Genomic DNA, 25272 nt, shown 5'->3' on the forward strand with positions numbered 1-25272 from the left:
GGTGGCCCCCATTGGAAGCAGGAGACTGGATGAGATACGACCCCACATATCAGTGTCAGATTTAATGAATGAATATGAATGCATAGTGACAGCTCTGGAGAGTGGCTGGCTGTTGTTACATGTTTGTAGTGGAGGGTGTTGGTGGCCCGCATTATTAAACACAACACAGTAAATGAAGGTATGAAAGTGCCTCCTGTGCCATGATGATGAGTGATAGACTAATCGGAGGGATGGGTTCTGTTTTTCCTAAAGGAATAGTTTTGTGAAAAATTATTTTGTTTGCTAAAAAAGATGAATGAAAACACAGATATATTACTTTCATGCCTGCTATGCAGATTTTATGGATTGGGCATCATTGACCACTTGCAAAAAACAGTATTGGTATTTCTTTCTCTACAACTTTTAGTTTCACCTTACCCTTCTCTGTCCCAGCACCAACATTTACCAGCTACACTTCTGTAAATGGTTTCTTTTTAATGTGCCTAGAATTCTAAAAGGCTGGGGAAAAAAGCTTTTTCTTACTATTCACTTGGACATGGAATAATTTACAGAAAGATCAGACGAGGTCTCCCTTGGAAAAGAGATCTAAATGGGGTTTTCCTGGTTGAATAAAGGTAAAAGAAACAATAATAAGAGATCGATTTCAGTGATTTCAGTATTCAGTGGATGATATTGATCAAAGCTAGCTAAACTAAGCTAACTACCTAATGACTGATTAGTAGCTGGTTAGCTTATAGCTTCAGATGTAAGGGAAAGTGTGAGAGTGTTTGCAAAAATTATGAAGTATAAAACTAAATGTAACACATCAATCTAACGGCAATAAAGACTCTTTCTCAAGGACTCTGGTGTCTTAGCGTGTTGTTTTAAAGACTCTTGCATTTAGAGCAGCAGATATGTGTTTTTTTCCCTGTTCTTCTACATTTAGTCGATGGTTTGAATGATAACAACTTCACTTCCTTGCACAGTATTTTGCATTAATACACTGATGGTGCAACCTCTATATTCAAACTCAGCAACTCAGACTACTATGTTAACAGCTTCCCCTATGAGACCCTATACAGGATTCAGGATCTAACTTCACTATCACTGATAATCACTTGCATACATTTCTCATTTGTCTTTATGTACACCTTTGTACATAAAGACTCTTTCTCAAAAGACTCTGGTATCTGTGTAACATTATCTCAATGAAACATCAGGATATACTACAGGAAAATATTGACCTTAGAGAATAGAGAAAAGAATACAGATGCTGCTTCACATATCAAAGGCCAAATATGAACTGAGCGTGAGTATGGATAAGGCCATCTAAAACGTATACCTAAGCACATCAGTGAGCTTGTTTTGCTTTAAAATGAGCTGCTCACCTCTTCATTTTCTATTTTTAGTGTGGCCAGACGTGATTGCAGCTGGTGGTAGCGCATCAAGAGTTCTGTCTGGACAGGCTGCTGTGCACTCACTTGACACACCTGGGATTAAGAAATAAAGGGATATTTCCGAAAGTGACTTAACACAGTGCAAAATAAACATAGCAAGAATAAAGACCTTCAAAGAAAGCCTTTTTAAATCATTACCCTCCCTGTTGACTCACCTCATCTCCCATGTGTGGCTGATAGTCAAAGCATGCAGGAGGACAGAAGATCTGGCAATGTGTGTCCATAAACTTCAGCTTGTCTCCTCTGGTGTCCATGGCATCCACTGCTCCCTCCAATAAGTCCAACCCTTCGTGCCGAGAAGTTTCTAGACTATATTCTGCAGAAAGGTAGGTTCTCAAGGTGCGTGCTAAGCTTGCATGGTACCCTAAGTCGCAACACTGGGGACAAAAAAACAAACCATAGTAATTACAGATCCAAAAACAAACTTAACCTGAATAAAAATGCACTCTGACAAAAAGAGAGTATTTCCATTTCCATCCATATTTCCATTCTTGGCTCTGACTTACATCTATCATGTCTGAGACATCGTGGATGTAGTATTTGGCCACCAGGGCATTAGTAGCTGCCAGATTGAGAAGATAGTCATTCCGGGCCTTTGTGCATTTCATCTTGTTTTCAGAGTACTTGGCTTGTCTCTGGGGGTGTAAAAGGAAGAGCGAGAGTCCCATCAAGGGAGGAAGCAAAATGGTTTCCTAATGTACTCTAAGAATGCATTATACATTAAACAGTTGTATCTTCTCTATAATCTGTCAGTGTGCATGTATAAAATAGTTGGATTTACTTGGACACTTCAATTACAAATGCATTTACAGCTTGTTTGCAGTCGAATAGATAGAGTGCATTGGGAGTAATGTGCATGACATAAATCCTCATCATACATGGGCTAAAAACAGACCTTCTCCTTCAGTTTCTCCATCTTCTTTACAGAACTTCGACGCTGTGGACGATCATCGTAGCCATAACGCAGGCCAATGTCATTAGCCTTGCCAATGTGCTTCTCCTCCTGCTTTTCTGCCTCCTTCAGTTTGCTCTCAGCACTGAGACTCTCAGTGTGGTACATGTGGTATGTCTTCATCACCTGCAAGAATACACAGCAAGTATAAAGGACATCACAGTTAAACGAGCAAGGAAGCTGATAAGTATGATGAAGAAAAGCAATATCCTCAAATTTTGGTACAGGATCCTTGTTGATCATCAGATTATTTTACTTTGTAACCTAAAGATTCTGCAACCTTACAGAAAAAAACTCAAAGATCCGACAGTACGTAGAAAAAACTTCAGTCTGAACCAGGCTAAGTTAAGGAGAAAGAAATAAGAGAAAGAAAAACCGTAGGGAGACACCCTGTGGTTTGTTCTTTAGGACAAAGAATCAACTACAGGACTGAAAACACACTAAGTGGCCAGCAAAAACGGGCCAAAACACCACGTAATCTGAATTTTAAAATCCAATGAGAATGACAAATGTGACTTTGAACTTGACCTTCAACACAAATTTGATGGAGACCTGTGAGATGATCACTGTGTGCAGGCTCCACTAAAATATGACCAATATTCTGTAGTTAGGAGGAAGAAAGATTCTTGTGAATTATTAACGGACAGACAGAAGAGAGACGCCTCGCCACGGCATGAGGTCATTAGATTTTGGCTAAATAAACTAAGAATTGTCAGTATTCTCTTTTTTATGAACCTTTCTTATTAATTTTATAACCAGATCATCATGACTTAATAAACACAGCAGCTGCTTAGAAAGATACCAATAAGACGCCGGAGTACTTTTGTTCATCACACAAGTAAACATTAGTGAGTGTAGCATACTCATCATTCTCATGGGACTGTCATATTTTCATTGACATTTTCTAACTCAGCTGGAGTGTCCAGTACGTTTGTCTGATGTCTCCACACTGTCTGAATAGCCTAACCACAGAATAGCAAGACAAATTAAATATCCCAGCAAAGTAAAGTAAGACAGTCGTGGTACTTTTACAAAAACAATCTCTGTTTTCGGATAAATGTTTCATGGTTTTATCAAAAAAGCCACATGTAAATGTTTAACTAGTAAACCTGAATCAACAGCACAGTCGCACAACATCTGCTTCACCATCACTGATTCTCAAGTTCTGGTTTCCTAGCAACCCCGTCTGCAACGGACGTGCAAAGGACAGTGAGATCGATCAGCAGGGGAGGAAGGAGGTTACAAAGTGACAGTGAGCAACCTCCTCTGCTACAGATGAAACGAAAAACTCCTCAATTTTTGCAAAAACTCAGCAGCTGACCAAAACCAGGGACCTGCTGCCTGACAACATTTGCTTATTTAAAATGCAAATGATAAAATAACCACACAATGATTATATTTTCTCTTAAACTCTACACTTTTCTCAATTATAAAGTTGAGCAGACTCCTGCTATTCCATATTCTGTGTTGGAGCTGCAGACAGGCATTTAATAATGCATGAATCAGAGGGAGGAAAAATCAATATCAGTATAGCAGTAATATAACATGCACGGTACAATGTTACATGTGAGAACTATTCTCATGTGGTTTATACGATTTCAGTAATCCAGATTCAAATCCATTTGTGATGTGCTGCATACACATCATTTTGCAATGTGCACATGTGCTTAGCTTTCTTACTAGGTCATTTTTTTTCCTTTTGCCACCAACTCTTTTTTTTAATTTAGTAATTTTGTAAATTACTAACAATTTGCGAAACTAACTGTAAAGAAAAAAAATCCACAATTGACCTACTTTCTGCTCATCTTCGCTTTTTGCTCCTTTATCATAAATGAATCAAATCACAGGGTTGTCAAACTTTGCTGCAATTATGTTTAGCCAGTTTTACAGGACCACGATAAAGGATTAATCACCTGCACAATTAAGCTGACAACAACTAGGATGTCAAGAGAAAGGATTGAACGTGCAAGCAGCCAAGAGTGGAGTTTTATACATCCTGCAAAAGAAATGACGCTCGGTCATGAAATAAATCAAATTTACAGTGAAAAGTAGTGCAAATCTATAAGAGCATGTTGTTGTTTCTCATCTTATTTGCAATGGAATGTTTTAAGACCTTTAAAACACAATTTGGTGACTGCTCTGTTTAATCACTGAAATGAAAAACAATGAATTGTGGATGTGACGAGGGAAAAAATAATCCACGAGGGTATTCTGTTTCACAGCATGCTATTGTCCTGCTTGCCAAAATACACTTTCATCGTAGTCTTAATTACATCTAGTCTGTTTATGCTTGTAAATTGTTTTTTCGTTTATGCTATGAATCATATTAGCCATTGAGCAGTAAGTAAAGATAAGGATATCACCGAGCAATTAGAGCCAGAAGAATGCATTCTGGCGAGTCTGCTGTACTGTCCCACATGCAGCCAGTGATACGCCTCAGTTCCTTTTCTTTTGCCAAATGAAGATGCAGTGCAGATAAACGCAGATGTTTTGTGTCTGCACCACTGCACAAACCTTTGCTGTGTGTTTACTAGTATGCATATGCACACATTTCTATATGCAGTATGTGGTTATAACAGTCCACCGAGAGTGACAACTGTTAACATATGAGGCAAGCAGAGGTGTCAGATTACATGTAACATTAGCTGAAAACATTACAGAAGCTCATTTTGCTGTAAGCACAGTGCACCTCTGTAGCACAGACTGCTGAGTCTGCTTGAAGCACAGCTAGGAGCACGAACACTGTCTCCTTCAACTCATGTAGCAATTCACAGCAGGAGGAAGAATGCAAATTTTATCCTTTCATGACCTCAGGAGAGGGAAGAGATGACCTGTTACAGGCTGCTCTGCTGAAAAGGCACATCTGCTCTGTGTGGTGTCAAACCCACAGGTTGCAGGTTTAGGTATTTAAAAAAAGCCTGGCTTTAAGATTGACATCCCATAGGCTTTCAACACAAGCAACAGCAACTCACCGTGTACAGTTCATTGGTGACTTTCACTAACTCTTCATGCATCTGTACGCCGATGTCTTTACTCTGTAAAAAAAGAAAAACAGGAGACAGCTTTGTAGAGGAAAATAATACCACATTTAAAGGACAAATGAAGACAAGTATTCAAACATCTAAGAACAAGAACTGGGTTAGTTAACAGAACTGCTTTCCCACATGAAAGCTGTGTGCCAGTTTTATTTTGTATGTGATGGATGTCATCAGTATTGAAATGCTATCATTACGCTGCACCAGAAAAGATACAATGCCCAAAGTGCAAATGCAGACTAAAATAGAACAGCGCAGTAACTGCAGAGCATTTCCCATTGAGCGGAGTCGCAGTTTCCGTTTGGTTTTAAAGGATGAGAGCCTATGATGAATTGGACATGTCCCACAAAAGGGTTATAACCTAAGACGGGGAATGATGCCAGTGGAGAGTGAGCCTAGAAATCCGTTTGAGGTAATACGGAGTAATGCTCAGCTCAACCAATCCTGTTTTTGTTTTGTTTTTTGTCACCTCTCAGGGACTACTTTGTCAAAACAGCAACCTTGCAATTTCACATGTGACAGGCATTAGACTTTAGCACATTCAGTACATTTAGTCTTTGTTTAAAAAGATGCCAGAGTTGATTCATTTCCCTCCCCCCATGTGTCATTTATTAACATCAAGACTGCAGCTGAACCAGGATACTGGAGTATAACAGGATTATTGTTCAGAACTTTACCAGAATTTGAGCTAACATTTTGAAAAAGAAAAAAAAAAGATTTTCTGCAGGCAGTTAGTGTTTTTCCTAGCATGGGTTACAGGCCATCCCATTCTCATCAGGGCTCCCATCAAGATACTGCAGAGCCCCCTAGAAGGCATAAATTACTCTAAACTCCTGCTGCTGTCAAATGATATGATACTGATATAAAATCCCTAAGGTGGTTGGGGGTGCTTTTCCACATGTACTCTGCTACTCTCATGCAAAGCATATGTTATGTATACTCTTATATGTAACAGTATAAAGCATAGTATACTAAAGCATATATATAGTATATATAGTTTCAGACATATGTTTGAAAGACAAAATGTTGGATAAATGAAAGAAAGTTACAGTTGTGGTCAGAAGTTTACATAAAGTTAATATAGCATGAGTGTCAAGCTAAGTTTTGGCTTTAATGATTTCTTTGAACTGTTGTTTTTTCCAGGGTGGAATGATTGAACAGCATAAATCTTTACTGACTTTGGGTGGATGAGATTGAAATTATTTTTGAATATTCTCTAATCCTCCCAGGATTCATACACCCCCACTAATATTTGGTTAAATGTTCCTTAGCAACTTGCACCTCAACCAGACACTTTTGCTAGCCATCCAGAAGCTTCTGGCACAATTTCGGCTGAATGTTTGATCGCTCTTCTTGGCAGAAGGTGGTGGAGTCCATTCAAATTAGTTGGTTTCCTGGCACCAACCCACAAATCATTTCACAAATTCTCAACGGGGTTGAGGTTGGGGCTTTGGGAAGACCATTCCAGAAGGTTAATGTTAGCCTCCTCTATCCTTTCTAAAAACCTGTCCTGATGTGTTCGGGATCATTGTCCTGATGGAACAACTGTGCCCAAGTTTCAACCATCTGATAGCTGTTGATTTTAGGTGAAGGTGAAGAATTTGTAGAGCTAGTCCTCCATTATTCTAAACATCGTGAGCAATGCACTAGTATCACTGTAGTACACTAAAGTACATTTACTTGGTTACACTAAAAGTAAGAGAAGACAAAGGAAATTTTTTTTGTTTGTTCCTTTGTTTTTTTTTTATGGGCTATAATGCAGTGGTTTTACTGATCAAACCATTCGAGATCAAAATGGGAAATACCTGACCCGTACACTAAAATGAGTTTGACATCCCTAACTGATATTTTCATGCCCTTCCCCTAATTAGATTTTTTATATATTTTTTATATATTAATTATATTTTTACATATTACCTGTCATGACATTTGAGCAGATGAAATGTGTGTGTTAGTTACTGTCAGGGGAGCATGACCTCATTCATTTAATTCTGATTCTGACCTTTTTGAAAAGTCTGATGACATCTTCACCCACGTGCGCCAAACGGACAATGACGTTGTTGTTGTAGATGTCGCTGAGTGTGGCGTGGTCTTTGCTCTCGCGTCGGGTTTGATCCAAGACCAAATACCAGCAGTTCACAGTGGAGAGGAGATTTTGATCTTTCCTGAAACAGCGAGAGAAATACTTTGTTAATGAATGAAAGGCCTTCAGGAAATGTAAACCAAATGGGATAAAGGCTAACAAGAAAACTAAAGAGGACACCTAAGAGAACGTGTATGTATGGTCACGACTTTCTTACACCACCCAACATTCATTTTAATCCTAGCTTATTTACTATTTGGTGCCGCCTGTGGGCTTCACATATCAGAGATCAAGTGGTCACAGCTCATGTGGGGGGAATCAGCAAGTAAAGGCAGCATACGCACTTGTTGACACACAAACTCAGAAGGCATGCTGGCTGCCTCCTTGCTTAAGAGGACATGTGAGTTTAATTATCATCACACCAAAGATTTAATGGAGGTATTTTTCTTCTCATTTTGTCTTTAGAGAACACTTTAGCATGACAGCATATACAAATGCTCTGTGACACTGCTGGATGCACACAGTAAAAATACAACATTTTTTGCTATCAGCCAATAGCTGACCTGTGCTGCGAATCAGACAAAATTGAATTGTGAAAGGAGAACAGTGAATTTGGGATGAATTAATTTCACAGTTTGCATTTCTTTGGGGATGTGAAAAAGACAATCAGACCACAGAATTCTTTTTGCCACACAACCTGAGCAAAAGGAAGAGTTTGGACATTTGGGCTAAGATCACCATTTTCATAACTTCTAAAAAACACATTATCAACTAAGATGGAAAGCATTAGAAAACTCCCAGTAAATTTAATGTGAAAAGTTCATCTTAATTTAATGGGGAACCTAATGCGTCATGATTATACCAGCATGCCGCAAAGTGTGTCATTAGTAGAAACCAGCACTAAAACCCCAGGTAGCAAAATAAGTGCTTTAAACAACCATGTCTAATAAGATGATGACCTCAGTTTGTATCAGCAATATGCTGCACTAAAATCTACCCTTTGTAGAGTTATAAAGTCATGCTAGTTACAAGTTTTTATACCCCAAGTCAAGTTTTTTAAATAAGAAACCACTGACACGTCGCCCAAGACTGAGCACTGATAAGTTTACACAGTCATTTTAATTTATTCAAATGGGTTCCTGCCCAGTACTATTATTTATCAGTCAAACAGCAAGTTAAAAACCATCTCTCTTAAGACTCTAGCTTTTAAGTAGACTGCACAGAAACCACTCATGCTGAATAAGAGTCACAAATAGTGACTCAAAAAGTGCTAAACATACACATGTGAAAATGTACAGTCATATCGGATGTGTCACATATTCTCTTCGACCTCTTAGTGTTGCATTCTAGATCATTGCTCATTGCTTACTGCGATCACCAAGTAAAGTTAGAAGCCTTACATATCCTTCCATGGCTGAAATCCCATGGCAGTAACATATGCTCTTAATACTGTTTAGCTTCAAAAATATGACTTTTCTTAAAACACAATGTCTGGTTCAGTTGTCTGTGCAATTAGTTCCAGTAAATAACCTCAAATTACAGATGCTTTTCTTGTGGTGAACCCGCTGCACTTTTTCTGATCCACAACAGCTTCTTCGTTTTCAGTGTGAATCAAAAATACGGAAGTTATTTTTGACTCTAATATTGGTTTTGAAGATCACACTGAAAGAGTCGTCCTGACTTGTTTTCTCTCAACTGCTGCAAAACTTTGATCAGTTTCATCCGTGGAGAATTGTATTTATGCTTTCATTTTCTTTTTGAAGTGAATTATAGCTGTTTTTCTGCCTTGGCGAAGCTCACTCTAATCTTCAGCTAGCGCTCATTTCTGCACTATAACAAAGGAGAAGAAAGGCACTATAGGCCCTCTCCAGCTCCCTCAGTGCATCCAAAACAATGCTGAAATGTAATCTAAGACTGTTCAAAACCTTTTTTGTTGTGCTATTTTTTAAACTCCTAAGTTGTTTCAGTGGGAAAAAATTAACTCTGTCATGCACACGAACTGAACATGAACATGTTTCCATTGTCATTGTCTTTTTTTGTCCAAGGCATAAACACTGCATTGTTTCAGTCCCATTCATAATCAGTATTATACACTGACCGGCCATTTTATAAGGTACACCTTGCTAGTACTGTGTTGAATGTGTCTTTGTGTCTTCGTAACTTCCTCGATTCTTCAAGGCACAGATTCAACGTAGTGCTGGAAAAATTCCTCTGAAATCTTTGGTCCATATTGACATGATATGGAAGACCGTGATGTCCTGGTGGAAGCAGCCATCAAAAAATGGTAAATGGACTGGTTGTTACATAGCGCTCTTCTACTCTGAACACTCAAGATGCTTTCCCCACCTGCCTCATTCACCCATTCACACAAGCACTTTTTTCTATGCAAGTTCTTCCTATGCACTGAAAAGCAACTTGGGGTTGGTATCTTGCCCAAGGATATTTGGCATGTAGACTGGAGCAGCCAGGGACCGATTAGTAGATGACCCGCACTTCCTCCTGAGCGACAGCATAAAGGGTGCTAAAGGGATATGCCAAAAACCTGACCCTACTATCCCAGTGCCAAAGCCACAATCAAGACTCACTGGTTCATTAGACCAGGCAAGGTTTCTGATCTGACAGTGCTGTGCCAATCTGCATTTATAGATATGCAGATATCTATAAATGCATTTACTGCATTGGCAGTGTTTTTGAGATCATTTTCATCCTGAAAAATGAAGGTGTTGGCACTTTCCAAAATCCGACTGTACATTTCTGCATTAATAATTCCATCAATATTAACAAGCTGAAATGCATGACAGAGTCCACCATGCTTTACTTGTGTTTTTGATGAATGTAGTCACTCACTGTTTACCTCTCCGCTGATCTCTTCTGTGCATACTTACTATGATTTGAACTACTATTCCATATGATCTGTTGCTACTGATTTTCAGTCCAGTACTTATGTAATTAGGCATATATCAGCTGCTCCTACCTGTTTCCCTTTCTTAAGAATGGCATCTTGACAGCCACAAATCCACTGAGAATATTTCTGATGAGGATTCAGTGAACACTAGATGTGTGGTTCTAAAGCTAATTTTGAGTACTGGTCATCAGCTTTTTCTTTTTGCTTTTCTTTTCATCCTGTAACTCTTTGAAAAGAACATGAACAAGCTATCCTTTCCCTATAGGCACTCCTTTCAAGCAGAGCAGTTGTTTGATCCAGGACATGGGATGGTGCTGACCTGACTGCCAATGTTTTGCGGTTGGCTGCTCGTCAAGTTTTTAGGACAGTTTATGTGCCATTGTTGTACAACTATAACAAGTACAACAACACTTGTTTCAAGAAACCTTTAGGAGAATGCCACCCTCATATGAATTACAATTTAGTGACAGTGAAACACACAGCGCACCTACTAACTGCTACAAACGACACCAAAAACAGCGTTTTGAAACATAGAGCGATTTGAATTTTCTCACAGGTAGCACTTTGGTATAGGAGGTTTTGAAAATGTTCCCAGATGTTCTCCTGATAGCCCTTTTAGTAGCTGCAAATTAAAATATGAAAGGACGACTGATAAGAAAAAAGTGGGCAATAAGTTTTCGCTGTTTGAAATAAACTATCAAAGTGAGAGTGCAGAGCTTGTTCTAAGACTCCAACAGAGAGGACCGCACAGTATTAATAATGACTGAGACTTCATCCAGTCATTTCAATGGAGTCTTCAAGTAAGGAATCCAGCTTTTGACAGACGGATATAGTGATAACAATATATTATGGCAGGGGGAAATCTGGGACAGTGGGATGAGAGAAGCCATGAGAGGGTTTTTCCTAATAGGGGTCTCCCTTTGAGGGTATGCTCCATTTATCAATGTGTCAGTGGTGGAGCTCTCCACCATGATTACGCTTCCTGTCCAATTGGCTGGAGAGGCTGAAAGAGAGCTGGAAAGACCTCTCCTGAATAAACCAACGAGTTAGTTATGCCTGACTTACACAGCTAGGTCACATGAATGGATGCCTATGCTGTAATTTTCTATATTGCTAATCATTGCTATGACAGATAGTCTTTCATTTGTCAAAATAAGTAAAGGCACATTTTTCTGTATTTTTAACTGTTATTCTTAAAATCTAATTTGATTGTTTATTTTTGTTTTTAATTAATTGCTGAATTGCTAAACAAACAAATAATTATAACTGTGATTTTCAGAAAACATAAGTATTCTTTTTTTGGCTTGGACTTCTATAGGAATAAATGGCAATGGGCAGCATACACAACAGAACTACAGATCTTGATCTGAAAGTCAAGAGTCTGTTGCAGGCTGGTTTTAACAGAGAGGAAGTGGCTTCTCAGCATACTGCAGGGTGTGCTTGTTTCATCACCAGTAATCTCCCACATACAAACAGCTTAAGCCAGTTAAGTAAACCCAAGTAAAATAACCCCTATTGTCTGGTTCTTTAGATTTCTAAATGAAGCTGTGATTTATTTCCTGCATCCATTGAGAAAATATGAGTATCTGAGTAGCACCCTGGCATGAAGAAGCTGTTTGAGAATGGAAATAAAATGACAGCCACAGAGAAAAGAAAGGGGGGTGGTGGTAAAGAGTCTGACCTAGTTGGAAAAAACACAGCAGCCTGAGGCCACAAGCTTCCTTGGCCCTGGCTTCATTTCAGGTCATTTCTTCTGCTTTCATCCCCCCTCTGTTTCTTTTTTAAATTTTTCTGTTTATGCCTTCTCTCTTTTTCCTTTGTCTCTGTTTTAACTGTCTGTGTAGCAATCAGCATCAAATATATGGGGGTTGTTTACCAGTCAGACACATGGGATACAAATGTTCCACTGTGCAAAAGTCTTTGGCTGGACTCACTTGAAGTGCTGGTGCTCTCTGGAGGAGCGGATCTTGGAGGAGTAGCGCTCAGCCAGTTTGTCCAGGCCTCTGGAGTACTCAAGCTGGAGCTCGGCCTTTCTGCGGAAGAACTCCTGCAGGTCCTGCAGCAGCTGCAGCCGGGACTCGGACTGCTGCTCCAGACAGCGGAACTGCTCCACCAGCTGGTTACGGATCTCTGCATATCAAAAAGGGAGACTATGTTCAGAATAAATACCGCCTCTCTGGGGGATCAGGCTTGCATGCTGGGCCTTACTTCTGTCTGCCAAACAGGGCTGCAGGTCAAAATTAAACCCACAATCTTTCCACAGTGGATTGAGCAAAGCATGTAAACACAAATATGTAAGGATACAATCAAGCTAGCGCAGGCACTAATAAAAGAGCAAAGTCGTCACAATTGGATAAAACCGGACGTCAAACTGTATTTGTCTGCTGTCTGAGTTTGTGCGTGTGGTGAATGAGGTGGTGGTGTGCATGTGGGGTGGGGGGGGGGACCAAATGCTGGGGTAGCACATGTGTATATGAGATGCAAGTCTGATGATTACAGCAGACAGCAGAGAAAATATAAAATAGGTCAGCTTCTCAAAATGCATTGTGCTGAGCGAGCCTTAAGAGAAGTTTGACTTGAGAAAACAAATCATAGGCATTCTTACAATTATAAGATTACTGTGGTTTCTTTTCATGACATCTGGAAAGTCTGATTCTGTTCATTGAAAATGAGAATTAGGGATAAATGTATTTCAGTCCTTTTTTATAAATACAGCTGGGACAATATTGGATGTTTGATAGAGAAGCAATATTAGTACAAGCTTTAGATTTTTATATTGAGTATGTTGGTCAATTTTCAGGAGGTATTCAGACATGTTTTTCTACTCTAAAGCTAATATAATTATTTACCTTCCTGAACTTCTTCTCTGTGGCCATATTTTAATGACTTACCCCCACCACGACCAGACAGTCCCTACTGGTATTCCAACTGGTTATTCCTGAATACCTCTGGGATTTCAGTTAATAAAAACATCAAATAAAACAGTAAAATCCCCTTTACAGTCTTACATTAACACTAAAAAGGAAAACAAATCACATTCAATGTCTTCCACGTACAGTTTATGGCAAGGCTGTCATAAATCCGAAGGTTAAGAGGCTGCTGGCTGTGAACCATATATCATGTCAGGACTGAGGGCTGTGTTTAAATACCCTGCTACTGCCAATGCGCATACAAAAAAGCAGCAAGCATCCATAGGAGTTGGCTAGAACGGATGCTGAAAACAGTAAACAGCTCTTATGTAGCACTTTTATGTTTCGTTAAATCTTAATCATAGCCTCCTTGTAACTATCACTCTGTATTGCAGAATTTTGCTGAGGAAATTTTTAGTGCTGCGTAATTTTGCTGAAAGCAGATAAACAACCATGTTAACTTCCTGCCCAGACTTCTCCTGCATTATCACAGATCTCAGAGAGAGCAGTAGTTATTTTACCATACACCACGCTGAACTGAATCACTGGTAAATTTACATCTCTGGATTAATCAGTCATAGAACTACAAAGGGGGCGGGGTAAACAACGCTTCTCTTTGTACAAGACAACAAGATACAGCTGAGATGGCTGAAGATTCCACTATGACATTCTGTTACAACCATGCATAAGATCCTGAGGACTGAAAGACACTTTGTATAAATGTATCAATGGAAAAGATTGCTCAGCAGAAGAAAAGGCCATTTGTTAGCATCTAAATGGTGCTCCTGTATCTAGAATAAAAGGTTTTTCTTTTTCTTTTTAATCCTCCCCCAAACGACTGTGTGCGAAAAATGTGAATGAGTGAGAGAGAGTGAGAAAATCTGTGTAAATATGTAGTCCCTTGCTATCTGGAGATGTACCCCTCATGGTCCCCACAGTTGCCCAGTTGCCTGGTTACATGCCTCTGGAGGCATTTCAATGAGAGCAGGCCAGTTCCCTGTTCTGACAGTCGCAGCAGTCAGTCTGTTTAGCATAATAGCCAAGGACAAGGGCAACTTACTCTGCTTCGAAATACTCAACAAACAGCCTGTGACGATGAATGAGACAGCAATCGGGTTCAGAACAGAAGGAATGGTTATGTGCTAAAATAGACCACTGAACAGCACAATTTGTGGGCCTCTGTGACTGAAATAATTTTAATCGTATGGGGAGAATTTAAAAGAGCGAGCAAACAATATAATGAGTTGATGTAAATTGATTTCACTGCACAAATTTATAAAGGAAACATCAAACAGACTTGTGATATTTGCACTTGCTCTCCTGTGAGCATGTTATTTTTAGAACTTAAACTGTTACTAGGGACTGTGCAATACTGCAGTACTTTCGATGAATCATTCAAGCCTTTGCAGTGTAATGCATAATTACACAGAGCTAGCAAGGAGTTCAAGTGAATTATATACATTGAAAAAAGCGTCAAAAGCTCTCTAAATCTGACACTTTTCTATCTTTTCACTGGTGACACAAGAGCCATAAAATACTGAGCCAGACATGCTTCCTCTGCATGAGAACAGTGTGCAGCCAAAGTGAATAAAATGTTCCACACCTAAAGGCTTGTGGAAATTCACTAATAGGACATTTGTAGCTATTCCCCTTCTAAACCATATGGTTAACATCCAGAGACGCAGTGGTAACTTTACCAAGCATGTTCAGCAAAAAATAATTGCTTACAGAGACTTAGATGGTAACCCTGCAGCTTAATTAAATAAAGAGAACTTGTATAATTGCTTGCATCATAGAGGAAGTACAAAGTACGCAGACAGCAAACCCAACCTGAATTTGGGGGCATCTTTGCTTGTTGCCTTGTAGCTCTACAAATTATTTCTAATTTATGGTATCAAAATGGTGTCTATTTGTGTATGCATTTGCTTTCTGAGATGGTGTTTTTAACCAATGCAGACTTGCTCCCCAGCGGTCCTCCAAATCCCAACTGCACAGTGCTTAATGTGCATGATACTGTGCATCAGTTGAATGGAGAAATTATGGGTTAGTGGTGGTAGGTAGTGGTGGTGGTGGCAGCTTCAGACACCCTGTCTACCTGGCTGTGTTAAAAATATGTAACCTAATCAGTCTGTGGGCTCTTGCTTGAGCTGCTGAGGGCTGAATTGAAACTGAGAGTTACAAACAATTAAAGCTGTCCACTGCAACTGCAGTCTATATTTTTCATACTGTATTTTTTGCACAACTGGTGCAACCGAAGCACAATTGTGGTGTGGTGTGGTAAGAGACAATGTACATAACCGTAATAGCATAAGTACAGCAGAATGCTTTTTGGCTAACACGTGAGCCAGAACAAGGACCAACGTTTGGGGGCAACATCATTCACCATGAATGGATGAAGAGAGAAAAAAAAAGAAAAAATATAGTATGGAAATTATAGATGGTGCCTACAGTGGACACTTTGTTTCTAACACTTGTTTTCACTTTGGCTCTTTGTATGTTAAAACTCTGACCTTCTCTGTTGCTGACCAACAACAGCACGTGCAGGAGTAGCTCACAGACTGGTTGTAACACATTTTTTGTCACTGCCCCCATCTGACAACAAACACTCTGTGCAGGTAGGTGCGCATTCTGCAGCTGTGGTTGTGCATTTCGTGCCAATGCACAACCACAGCTGAACCATAATTTCCCCCTATTTGAGCTCCTGCATCACTGCAGGATAAAGGAACAAATATCACATATCACTGGCACCCACATATCCCATTCAAGCTAGCTTAGTAGTTACTGCGATGGCCAGCAGCAATCTCTGGGGTTAGTTAGCCATGCATGGCTAGTCATACAAAGTCTAACCCAGAGTGACACGTTGACATAATTTGGTACAAATCAAGGTTGTGTTCTGTGGACACGTGTCTTCCTAATGTAATAATAGCTATGGCATGACTCTATAATCTATTTGCTTGAGATTTCATTACTTCTCCTCACAGTTTGTGCAGCCAAAGGCCAAAAAACATCAGAATTCCAGGCAATTTTCACTTTAAACTGGGTAAGAAACTCAACTGTCAGCACAGCATTTAATACATGATACCAAAAAACAGGCAACAAAGATGTCGTTTCGCTGTCATTTTGAGACAGCATCATTCTGTGCATTATTTCAAGCTGATGAATACCCAGAAGGGGGTATGTCTGGATGTATATCTGCAGTGAATATGGGGTCAGAAAGAGAGCTTATTCTAACACCTGTGTTGTTACAAATGCATTGTCAGTAAACACAAATGTCACAAGCGTTTCCACTTCATACTACTCTACTCTGCTTTTCATTCTGTAGTAGCATAGCAACAGCACATCTTGCAAAGGTTTTGTGTTATGGACTATTACAGCGATTAGTGCATACGACTCCAAACTGATCCAATTGCATTAAAGATAATGGGTTTTAAAACTAGAAGTCCAGAATGACACATGACAGGGGCATCCCCTCATTTAATTGTGCTTTAGTGTCAGATTAGACAGAAGCCTAGAGACACTTCGGGGTGCTCAGCTACACACTCTAGAACAACAATATTCAGCTGAATAAGGAAATACTATAAACAGTATAAAGAAAGATTTAATAATAATTAGAATTTTATAACACATTTTATGTGATTTGAAAACATAAACTCCCACGTAAATTGTAACTGAGACCTGACTGTCTGCTGAAATGTGGCATGTTGAAAAATGCCACAAAGTGCATTAGGCTTGTGTGTTGAACTGCTGTGCAATCAGCAATTCAGCATTATTGGAGGCCAGTGTCAGTGTCAGAATAAAGCTCCCACAGCTCCGAACCGATCCAAGCTCAGTTTGCAAATGAGCTTAAGATGTCAGCTTAAAAGCTTTTCCTGAAATCGAGATGATGGCGCTCTAACAACTGCAGAGCTGATGTGTAGACCGGAGGAAGAGCGTCTGAATACGAGTGCACGAGACAAACAAACAAACAGAGATAGTGACAAGGAGAAACTCCACCACACCTCTGACTGAAAATGCTTATCATACTCTTCATTCCAGACACATGCTAATAAGCTCTTGACATTTCCTTGTAGAACAGCAATGAGGTCTAATGTGTGTATATAACAAGAAGCATTCTGGGTCAAATTTTGGGCTGATGCCAACGTTTAAGATAAGCTCTTAACTGATAACCAGTGCAGATGATTGTGTTTGTTCATTTTGTTTTCCAAAATGTTAATAAACATCCAATAAGTCAGCTGATGTCATAAAGCTGATATATTAGCATATTCCTAGTATATGATGATAATGTCATGAAAATTAATGAGTTTAATGTCTGCTGGGGTCCAGTGTGAAATTAAAACATTCATTTAGTCTCATATCATGATATAAAAAATTTTAATTGCCTATAACAATCATAGTTTAACCTTTCAAACAAAGATGAAATGATGAAAAAAAATCAATGCCGGACTTAGTTTAGGTTTAATTCTGGCAAAAAAGGGAGACTGGAGTTTAGGTATAGAAGAAAGTGGTTTTGTGAATATGTGTGACTGGGTAAATGGGGTTAGTATAAGCTTAGCCATTTGCTCCTTTAAGCAAGCCATCCGCTATCGCTAACTTACTGTACAGATTTCAAAGAAGTGCTGATTGTCTAATCTAAATCTCATCAAAGTAAGTGTAGAGAGGCCTATATGTACAATATCTGTCCATGCAACCATTTTTTTCAACTTATCTAATTCTGGGTTGTGGGTGTTGGGCCTATCCAACCTTCATGCGGTGAGAGGCAGGCTACAAGCTGGACAGGTCGTGAGTCAATCTGTCGCACGACTAACACAGAGAAACAGACATCCATTCATGCTCACATTCACACCTATGGTCAATTTAGTATCACAAATTAACCTAACCGCATGCCTGACTTTGGACTGTGGGAGGAAGCCAGAGAATCTGAAGAGAACCCACACAGACACAGGAGAACCTCCACACGCCAAGGCCCCACGCTGGATTTAAATCCAGGACCTTCTTGCTGTGAGGCAAAAGTGCTTAGCTCCGCACTGCCTTGTCGCATAACCAAAATAGTCAAGCTTATTTTGGTGCTGCAGTGACAGAAAAATGCCTGCTACTAGACAATGTATGTGCAATATGACAAGTTAATTAGCTAAAGTATAGCCTATAGTTAATATTTATGAAACCAAACCCAAACTGGAATGTCTTACTAGGTTTGCACATATTTATCTGCCAAGCATTAGTATCTCAGTTCATTTTTGTATTTTTATTTTTTTTCTCATTGGACTGATGAACTAGTTGAATGACCTTTCCAGTTCTACCTAGTTTGAAAAATATCAACCTATGGTATAAGGAAGCTGCCCTGTCTTTGCGGTAGCCTTACATAAAACTACTTCCCTGATAGCTGATGCACCAAGCGTTGAGACCTAGTACCGTCTAAAGTTATCTCTAAATGGCTGGGAGGATATCCCACCCATTTACAACCTGCACTGTCTGCTCCAATCCAGCATCAGTGTTCCCGCCTCTCCTCTCTCTCTTTCTCTCTCTGGGTGGTTTAGCCAGTCACATATTTAGTGGCAGACAGTGAAATCCTTTCATGGTTCATAATTCATACAGACAGCATACATTATTTATGGACTTTCTGAACTGTTGGCTGTGTGACCTTCTTGAGCAATCACTCCTTATCCTTACAGTGTGACGGGAAAACTCATAAATATACTCCCTTTAAAGACTAAAACCGTATCATTTAATTTTGGCTTTTTACTAGATATATTTACATGTTTAACTAAATACATATGGGGGGAAATCTCAGGTTACCTGATTGGTAGAACTATAAAAAAGAAAAAGAAAAAAAAAACTAAAACAAAAAAACAAAACAAATAAAACAGCTTCACTTTTAAACAAATTATGACGGTCTAATAGCTGGCACATATGTATACAGACTAGGCATGCCACAACCCTGACACTCATCTCAACACAACGCAACACAGATACCGGTTAACCCAAGGTAATTTCAAGTAATAACCTCACCCCAGATGGACAACTGGAGTTAACGCTTGAATGCATGAACTAAAAGACGTTTTTTTTCTGGTGAAAACAAATGACTCGCACACAACTATAAAATCTGTCCCAGCCCACAAGACTGCATACTGAAGCCAAATAAAGCTTGTGGTAAAGTTACGCAATTGTGCCTACACACAGACAATAACAATACGTTCGGGCCTGCGCGTTACCAACCTTTCACTTGGGTCTCATATTCGGCAATAATCTCTTTGTCCTTCTTGACTTTCGCCTGAGATGACATTTTTGGGGAGAACAGATTGTGCAATCCTCAGGCAGGAATCTCAGTAGCCACGATGCAGCGTTAGCCCTTGTGCAGTCCTCTCCATATAGTACAGCAACAATCAGACGTGAATCATCGCCCGCTTGACACACACAACTTCGGAGATTAAACGCACTTGAGGTTCTGCGATGTTGCTGCGCTGCGTTCAGGGCGACGTCGATCTAAAAGTGCATAATTATTCTCTTGGTCCCCAGCCCCTCCTCTTCAGCAACACTCCTCAGTGAATCGCAAAGCGGTCCCCTTTTTTATTTACATTTCATAAAGCCTCGGCTAGGAAACCTACTAGTCCCAGTGATAATAGCACAGAGCGCCTTCTGCACGTCCAGACTGCCCTTTTTCACCCTTTCTCGCTCTCTCTGCAAGTTCAATGCTGCAGCAAAAAAGGCTGAATGGATGTGAAAGTCAACGCGAGGCTCCTCCTCCTCCAGCTCCCTCCCTTCTTCCCTCACCACTTTTCTTTTCATGGATGATTTAAGATTCCCCCTGTGTGTGAACCGAAAAGCCTTTGCCAATAACAGAGAAGATGTCTGGAGCTGAGGGGAATATTGTTTGTGGATGATCGGGATTTAGCTGATCTGTTTCGAGAACATCAGCGGCGTAAACCTGGCAGAGCACAGGAACAGAGGGAGTAGCGTGGATTAATCAGATGCGATTATATTTAAACCAATTTACTTATAGCTCCGGTGATGAACAAAGATTTGTCATTGCAAATATTCTTAGTCTAAACATTAAGGAAAATACACGTTATATACACAATGTATGCAGAGGACCAGTAGGATTGTAACCGAGTACATTTACTCGACCGGTTTACTTAAGTACAGGTTTAAAGTACTTTTGTTTTATTGAAGTATTTCTTATACTACTTCTTGCTTGTAATTCCCTATATTTTAGAAGCGCTTATTGCATTATTATTAGCATCTATTTTAACCCTTTCGCGTCTTATTATTTAGCAGATTAATGACATTGTTGCACTTCACACACAGGCTGCAGGCTGAAACATGTCTTTTTGATAAAGTTTATGGTTAGAGCTGGAATCAGGTGACCCTGAATCCTTCCTTCATTGTGCTGCAATAGCCTTAGGCTGCTGGGATGCTTCCCATGATGCACTGTGCATTTCTTCTCTACCCAACTCTCATGTTTATATACCACTATTACAAATGTTTAAAACAGTTTTCGTATTTATTAAGCTCTGTTTTCTCTTCCATAGTGTCCCTTTGGTCCTGTCCTCCTCTGCACTCTTTTTTTTCCCTTCACACCTAACCGGTCACAGGAGATGGCTCCCAGAGCCATGGGGGTTCTGGGAGGTTTCTTCCTGTGGGAGAGGAGTTTTTCCTTCCCACTTTCCCCATGTTTTTTGTTTATAGGGAGTTGCCCGATAGTTTGAGTTTTCTTTCATATTTTGTAAGGTCTTTACCCTACAGTGTAAGATGCCTTGTGAATTGACACTATTTAAATATAAATTGAACTGAAGTGAAAAATTTAATTAGTATACATTAGGCTACCCATTTACATATAAGCAATTAAAATAATCAACAACTAAAAAAACTAAAGACAATATAATATAATACAATGCACTTGATTCTGAAAGGTGGTATTCTATAAGGTATCTTTACTTTTGGCAATTCAGAGATATTGTGATTATACAACTTGTGCACTACTTAAGCTGCTCGAGTACAATTATACATTTTAGCTAAGTAAAAGTATTTATTCTACTTTGCAAAACAATTATCCAACACAAAATTATATTTAGTCTTGTGCACCACTTTTATAACTGATGTAATAGAACATGTTGTGCAGCCTGAAAATCACACCCAGTGTTTGCTACATGCACTCAAAAAAATGAAACGTTGACTTTAATTAAAATTATTTTGTCAACAGGTTCCACGAAATTGAATTATGTTAGTTTAAAGCAAAAATCTTTAGTTCATCTAATTTAAAAAAAACTACTTAAGATTAACAAGACATATTTAAGACTAACTAAATCAAGTTATGTTGTATGAACATAGATGATATATTTTCAGGTTAGATAGTTTAGATTAGTTACTTCAACACATTTCTTATTTGTGGCAGTAAAATGTTAAATTTAAGTTAGATTAATTCAAATATTATATTTTCAGCCACCTTGTGCTTTATTAATTAGTTTTACATAAATCTATTTTGTCAACAGGTTCCACACAAATGAATTAAGTACATCCAACTTATTTTTTTAAATTTATTTTATTGCCAACACATTCAGTGAGCATTTGTGTAAACCCAGTCCAAAATAAAACACAACAGCTCATTAGGGTTAGTAATTAACAGTATGTAGATAGATGCAACATCAAGACTTTAAATTAAATGTCTGTATCTACCAGAAATAGAAGAAAAAAAAAAAACGCATTGAAGATCACATAACACATTGATAAGATGACACTTGAGTTATGCACATGTGATGCTAGTAAGGTCTGTGAGTGTTTTTTTCTTTTAGTGTCTAAAATGGATAGCAAAGTTGCTATTTGCAATGATTGCTTAGGGTCAGTCCAGTAACACAATGCCAATGAAGTGCTTTCCTTTAACAATGCAAAGTGAAGTGTCCACCTCAACAGCCACAATTTAAAAAAAAAAAAAAAAAATGTAACAACAACAACAACAACAACAACAACAATAATAATAATAATAAATAGTCCACTGATATTAGCAATCAAAGAAAATTACATCACCATCCCAAATAAAACTTTAACAAAACATGCCAACATTATGGTCTAACAATAAAACAGCTTGTCAGCGTTCAGTTTTTTTGCAACAGCACAGCAGTAACCATTTAACACTCGCCACTGTCAACATTCATTTTACCAGTGTTTGGGCAAAAAACTTCAGATGTAAACATTTTAACATGGAAACAATTGTTCGTCTTTAAAAGTCCACAAAATATACATTCATCCTGCATTCCCAACTTGGATGATCTGATATCCTCGTGTTGGTGTTGTTCCCAGACCATCATGAAAATGTTGTTCCAGGTTCAACATTGCAAGTGACCAATCACATTGTTGTGACGTTATTCTATTCCAAGCCATTCGTGCATTTATGAAATTCCAATGTTGCAAGGACAATATCAATTCTGCTTACTGTTTATTAAAGGGTTACGGTTAGGGTTAGGGTCAGTTGATCGGCGGACAGAGGCGGTTTCACGCAGCTTAAGTACAGTTTTTTGTTTTACGCCGGTTTTTCCCGAAGTCGCAAAAGTATGACGTCACAACATTCTGATTGGTCACTTGCAATGTTGATCCTGGAACAACATTTAGTATGATGATCTGGGAACAACACCAACACGAGGATATCAGATCAACCTCCTAACTTACCCTTAATTTTAGTATGTATTGCAATTACCTTTACAATGCACACAATGTAACACAAACTGAATATGAACATATTTCCACCTCATAACAATATGCCTTGAACGCTAATATACACACCACCCTTCAACATTTCTGGTGCAGTATCATCTCTCAATTAAATCCTTTAAATCTCAATACTTTTGATTGTCTCTTAGCTTTCAGTCTTGAGGTTAACTGAGATTCAGTGCATATATCCCACCCATTAAGAGTGCACATGCAGAGGCCAGGTCTTCCAGGTCATGCAGGACACACTAGATGGTTATACCCACTGTAGGGTAATTTCCAATAAACCAAGTTCAAAAAAGAAGAGTCTATGGCTGACGCGTGTTCCTGGTTTCCAAAAGAAATGCTTCCAGTTGCATTATGATTTGAAGACTGTTTATTTATTACAAACGGAAGATGTAACAATGAACTCCTTCCTAAAAAGCATGAAAGTTCCAAAAAATAGCAGTTATCCAGAACTAGCTGTGCACACGGTCAGAAAACCGTGAGACTCCTAACCTCTCTGTCCATGCTCCTCCCCTTCCCTCTCACACAGGGTTTCATGCTACTATTGCACTTACATAATTAAAGTGAGAGGTACCCCCTTTTAGGTTCCAATCCCAAAACAGTGACTTAAAATTACTTTATGTAAACACATATATTTTCACATTTATTAATCCTGAAAAGATGACTTATGTAATGAATCTATGAATTATAAAACAAACATGAACTCAATCGTAAATAAAAATATAAAGCAGACGTCTGGCGCTTACACCCACATCGGCTGGAGGAGTGCTGGCATCAGCTCTTTCGATGGTAAAGATAGCAAGGGTAATTTGTTCCAGCTCCCTCTGAACAGCTGTAGCTTAGACACAAAAACATAGAAAAATGGCATCCAGTTTTAAAAAAAGAAAGAAAAAGGGCCAAAGCTACCCTTTAATGACGTAAACACAATATTAGGAACATGCACCCCAGTGCGCCACTATTTTAGACTACAGATTCAACGATAAATATAAATAGTTTGGGTATACAAGAAGATTTCCCAAAACATTTAAACAGGTTCCATGCAAATTACAACAACAACAACATTACAACATGCAACAACATTAGTTATTCAAAATTTGGTTTAATACAGATAAAAAACTAAACTAAAATTACCAACCAATTATTCTTTGAAGAGGATGCTTGGGTCTTCATTCAGGTAAAAAGGTAGTGCCCTGAGGACACACTCCCTCCCCTTTTCAATGGTTTCCTTCTGTAGAGAGTGGCAGAGATACAGGAAGAGAAAACAGATATACTTTAGGATGACAGAAACTCACATTATACGCAAAATGAATGACATATCCACTGCACAGATAGACATGTACACAAGACCAACTAATCATCACATGGACATGAATAGTTAACCTGTTGGGCAGGGTTTCCACCACATTAGATATGTCCATAATGGAGGTAAAGACAAACTAATACATCATCTTTTTTGCATTCAAAAGATAACATAAAAACATTCACTTCTGGTTTAACCTAAATCAAGGGATCAGATTTTACATATGTTTAGGTAATTTAAATTTTCCAACATTTTGAGTACCAAACTTTGTCTTGCTTAATATAAATGTAAGTGCACTGTGCAGCTACCATACACTAGCTGTTTAAATTTGAAAATGATCTTATTAGCCATAATATTTTGCTACCAACAGAATAACGCACCTGTGTGGCTGGGGCCAAAGTTTGTCTAATTTTCTTTCCTGCAACGCCTCCTTTTTTCTTGAAGACTTTTATGAGCTGGTCAGTGTATTGGTCAAGTTGTGTAAAAAGCCTTGGAACATGTGCAGCAGTAGTAATCCTCACATATTCTGCTTCCACCTGAAAATATGCCAACAAACACAACATACTGTACTGTAAATATACATACTATATGTACACATATACAAACTAAAACTAATGTAGTAAGACCTCATTAAAGCTATAATTTTAACACAAACATTTACACAAAATGCTAATGGAGCCATTACAGCTTTTATTGTTATTTATCAAGTTCCAAAAAATATTGATCACAGCTGATCTGAAAAGAATTTCATGCCTCAGGCCCTTGAACTGCAACCTTTACCATGGTTCAGATGTGGAGAAGAAATAACAGGGGCATGGGATGGGTCACAAAAGAAAACTTAACTTATAAAACAGTTTTGTTTTTAAAAGTATAACAGTTCACATACCACATACAAGCTCAGCAATACCACATACACCACATCAGTATAGGAGGGAGCAGGTAAAGGCAGG

The 25272-nt window shown here is 38.8% G+C and overlaps 1 protein-coding gene across 1 annotated transcript in view; it reads right to left on the bottom strand.

The window, feature by feature from the left end:
* LOC146632446 (SLIT-ROBO Rho GTPase-activating protein 3-like) overlaps window positions 1-19976 on the bottom strand; it is a 36818-nt gene extending 16842 nt beyond the window's left edge. Inside the window, exons 1-8 of the mRNA XM_085353344.1 lie at window positions 19534-19976; window positions 12346-12541; window positions 7426-7588; window positions 5361-5423; window positions 2332-2514; window positions 1943-2071; window positions 1592-1813; window positions 1368-1469 (exon numbers count right to left, since the gene is read on the bottom strand). Coding sequence (XP_085209470.1) covers window positions 1368-1469; window positions 1592-1813; window positions 1943-2071; window positions 2332-2514; window positions 5361-5423; window positions 7426-7588; window positions 12346-12541; window positions 19534-19600 — 1125 coding nt within the window. The 5' untranslated portion in view covers window positions 19601-19976. The remainder of the gene's footprint in view (window positions 1-1367; window positions 1470-1591; window positions 1814-1942; window positions 2072-2331; window positions 2515-5360; window positions 5424-7425; window positions 7589-12345; window positions 12542-19533) is intronic.
* Between the last annotated feature and the right edge of the window lie 5296 nt (window positions 19977-25272).

The sequence above is a fragment of the Diplotaxodon limnothrissa genome, linkage group LG5 (genome assembly GCF_057381915.1).
Source record: "Diplotaxodon limnothrissa isolate DT_005_m linkage group LG5, D_limnothrissa_male_GT1.1, whole genome shotgun sequence".
Lineage (NCBI taxonomy): Eukaryota > Metazoa > Chordata > Actinopteri > Cichliformes > Cichlidae > Diplotaxodon > Diplotaxodon limnothrissa.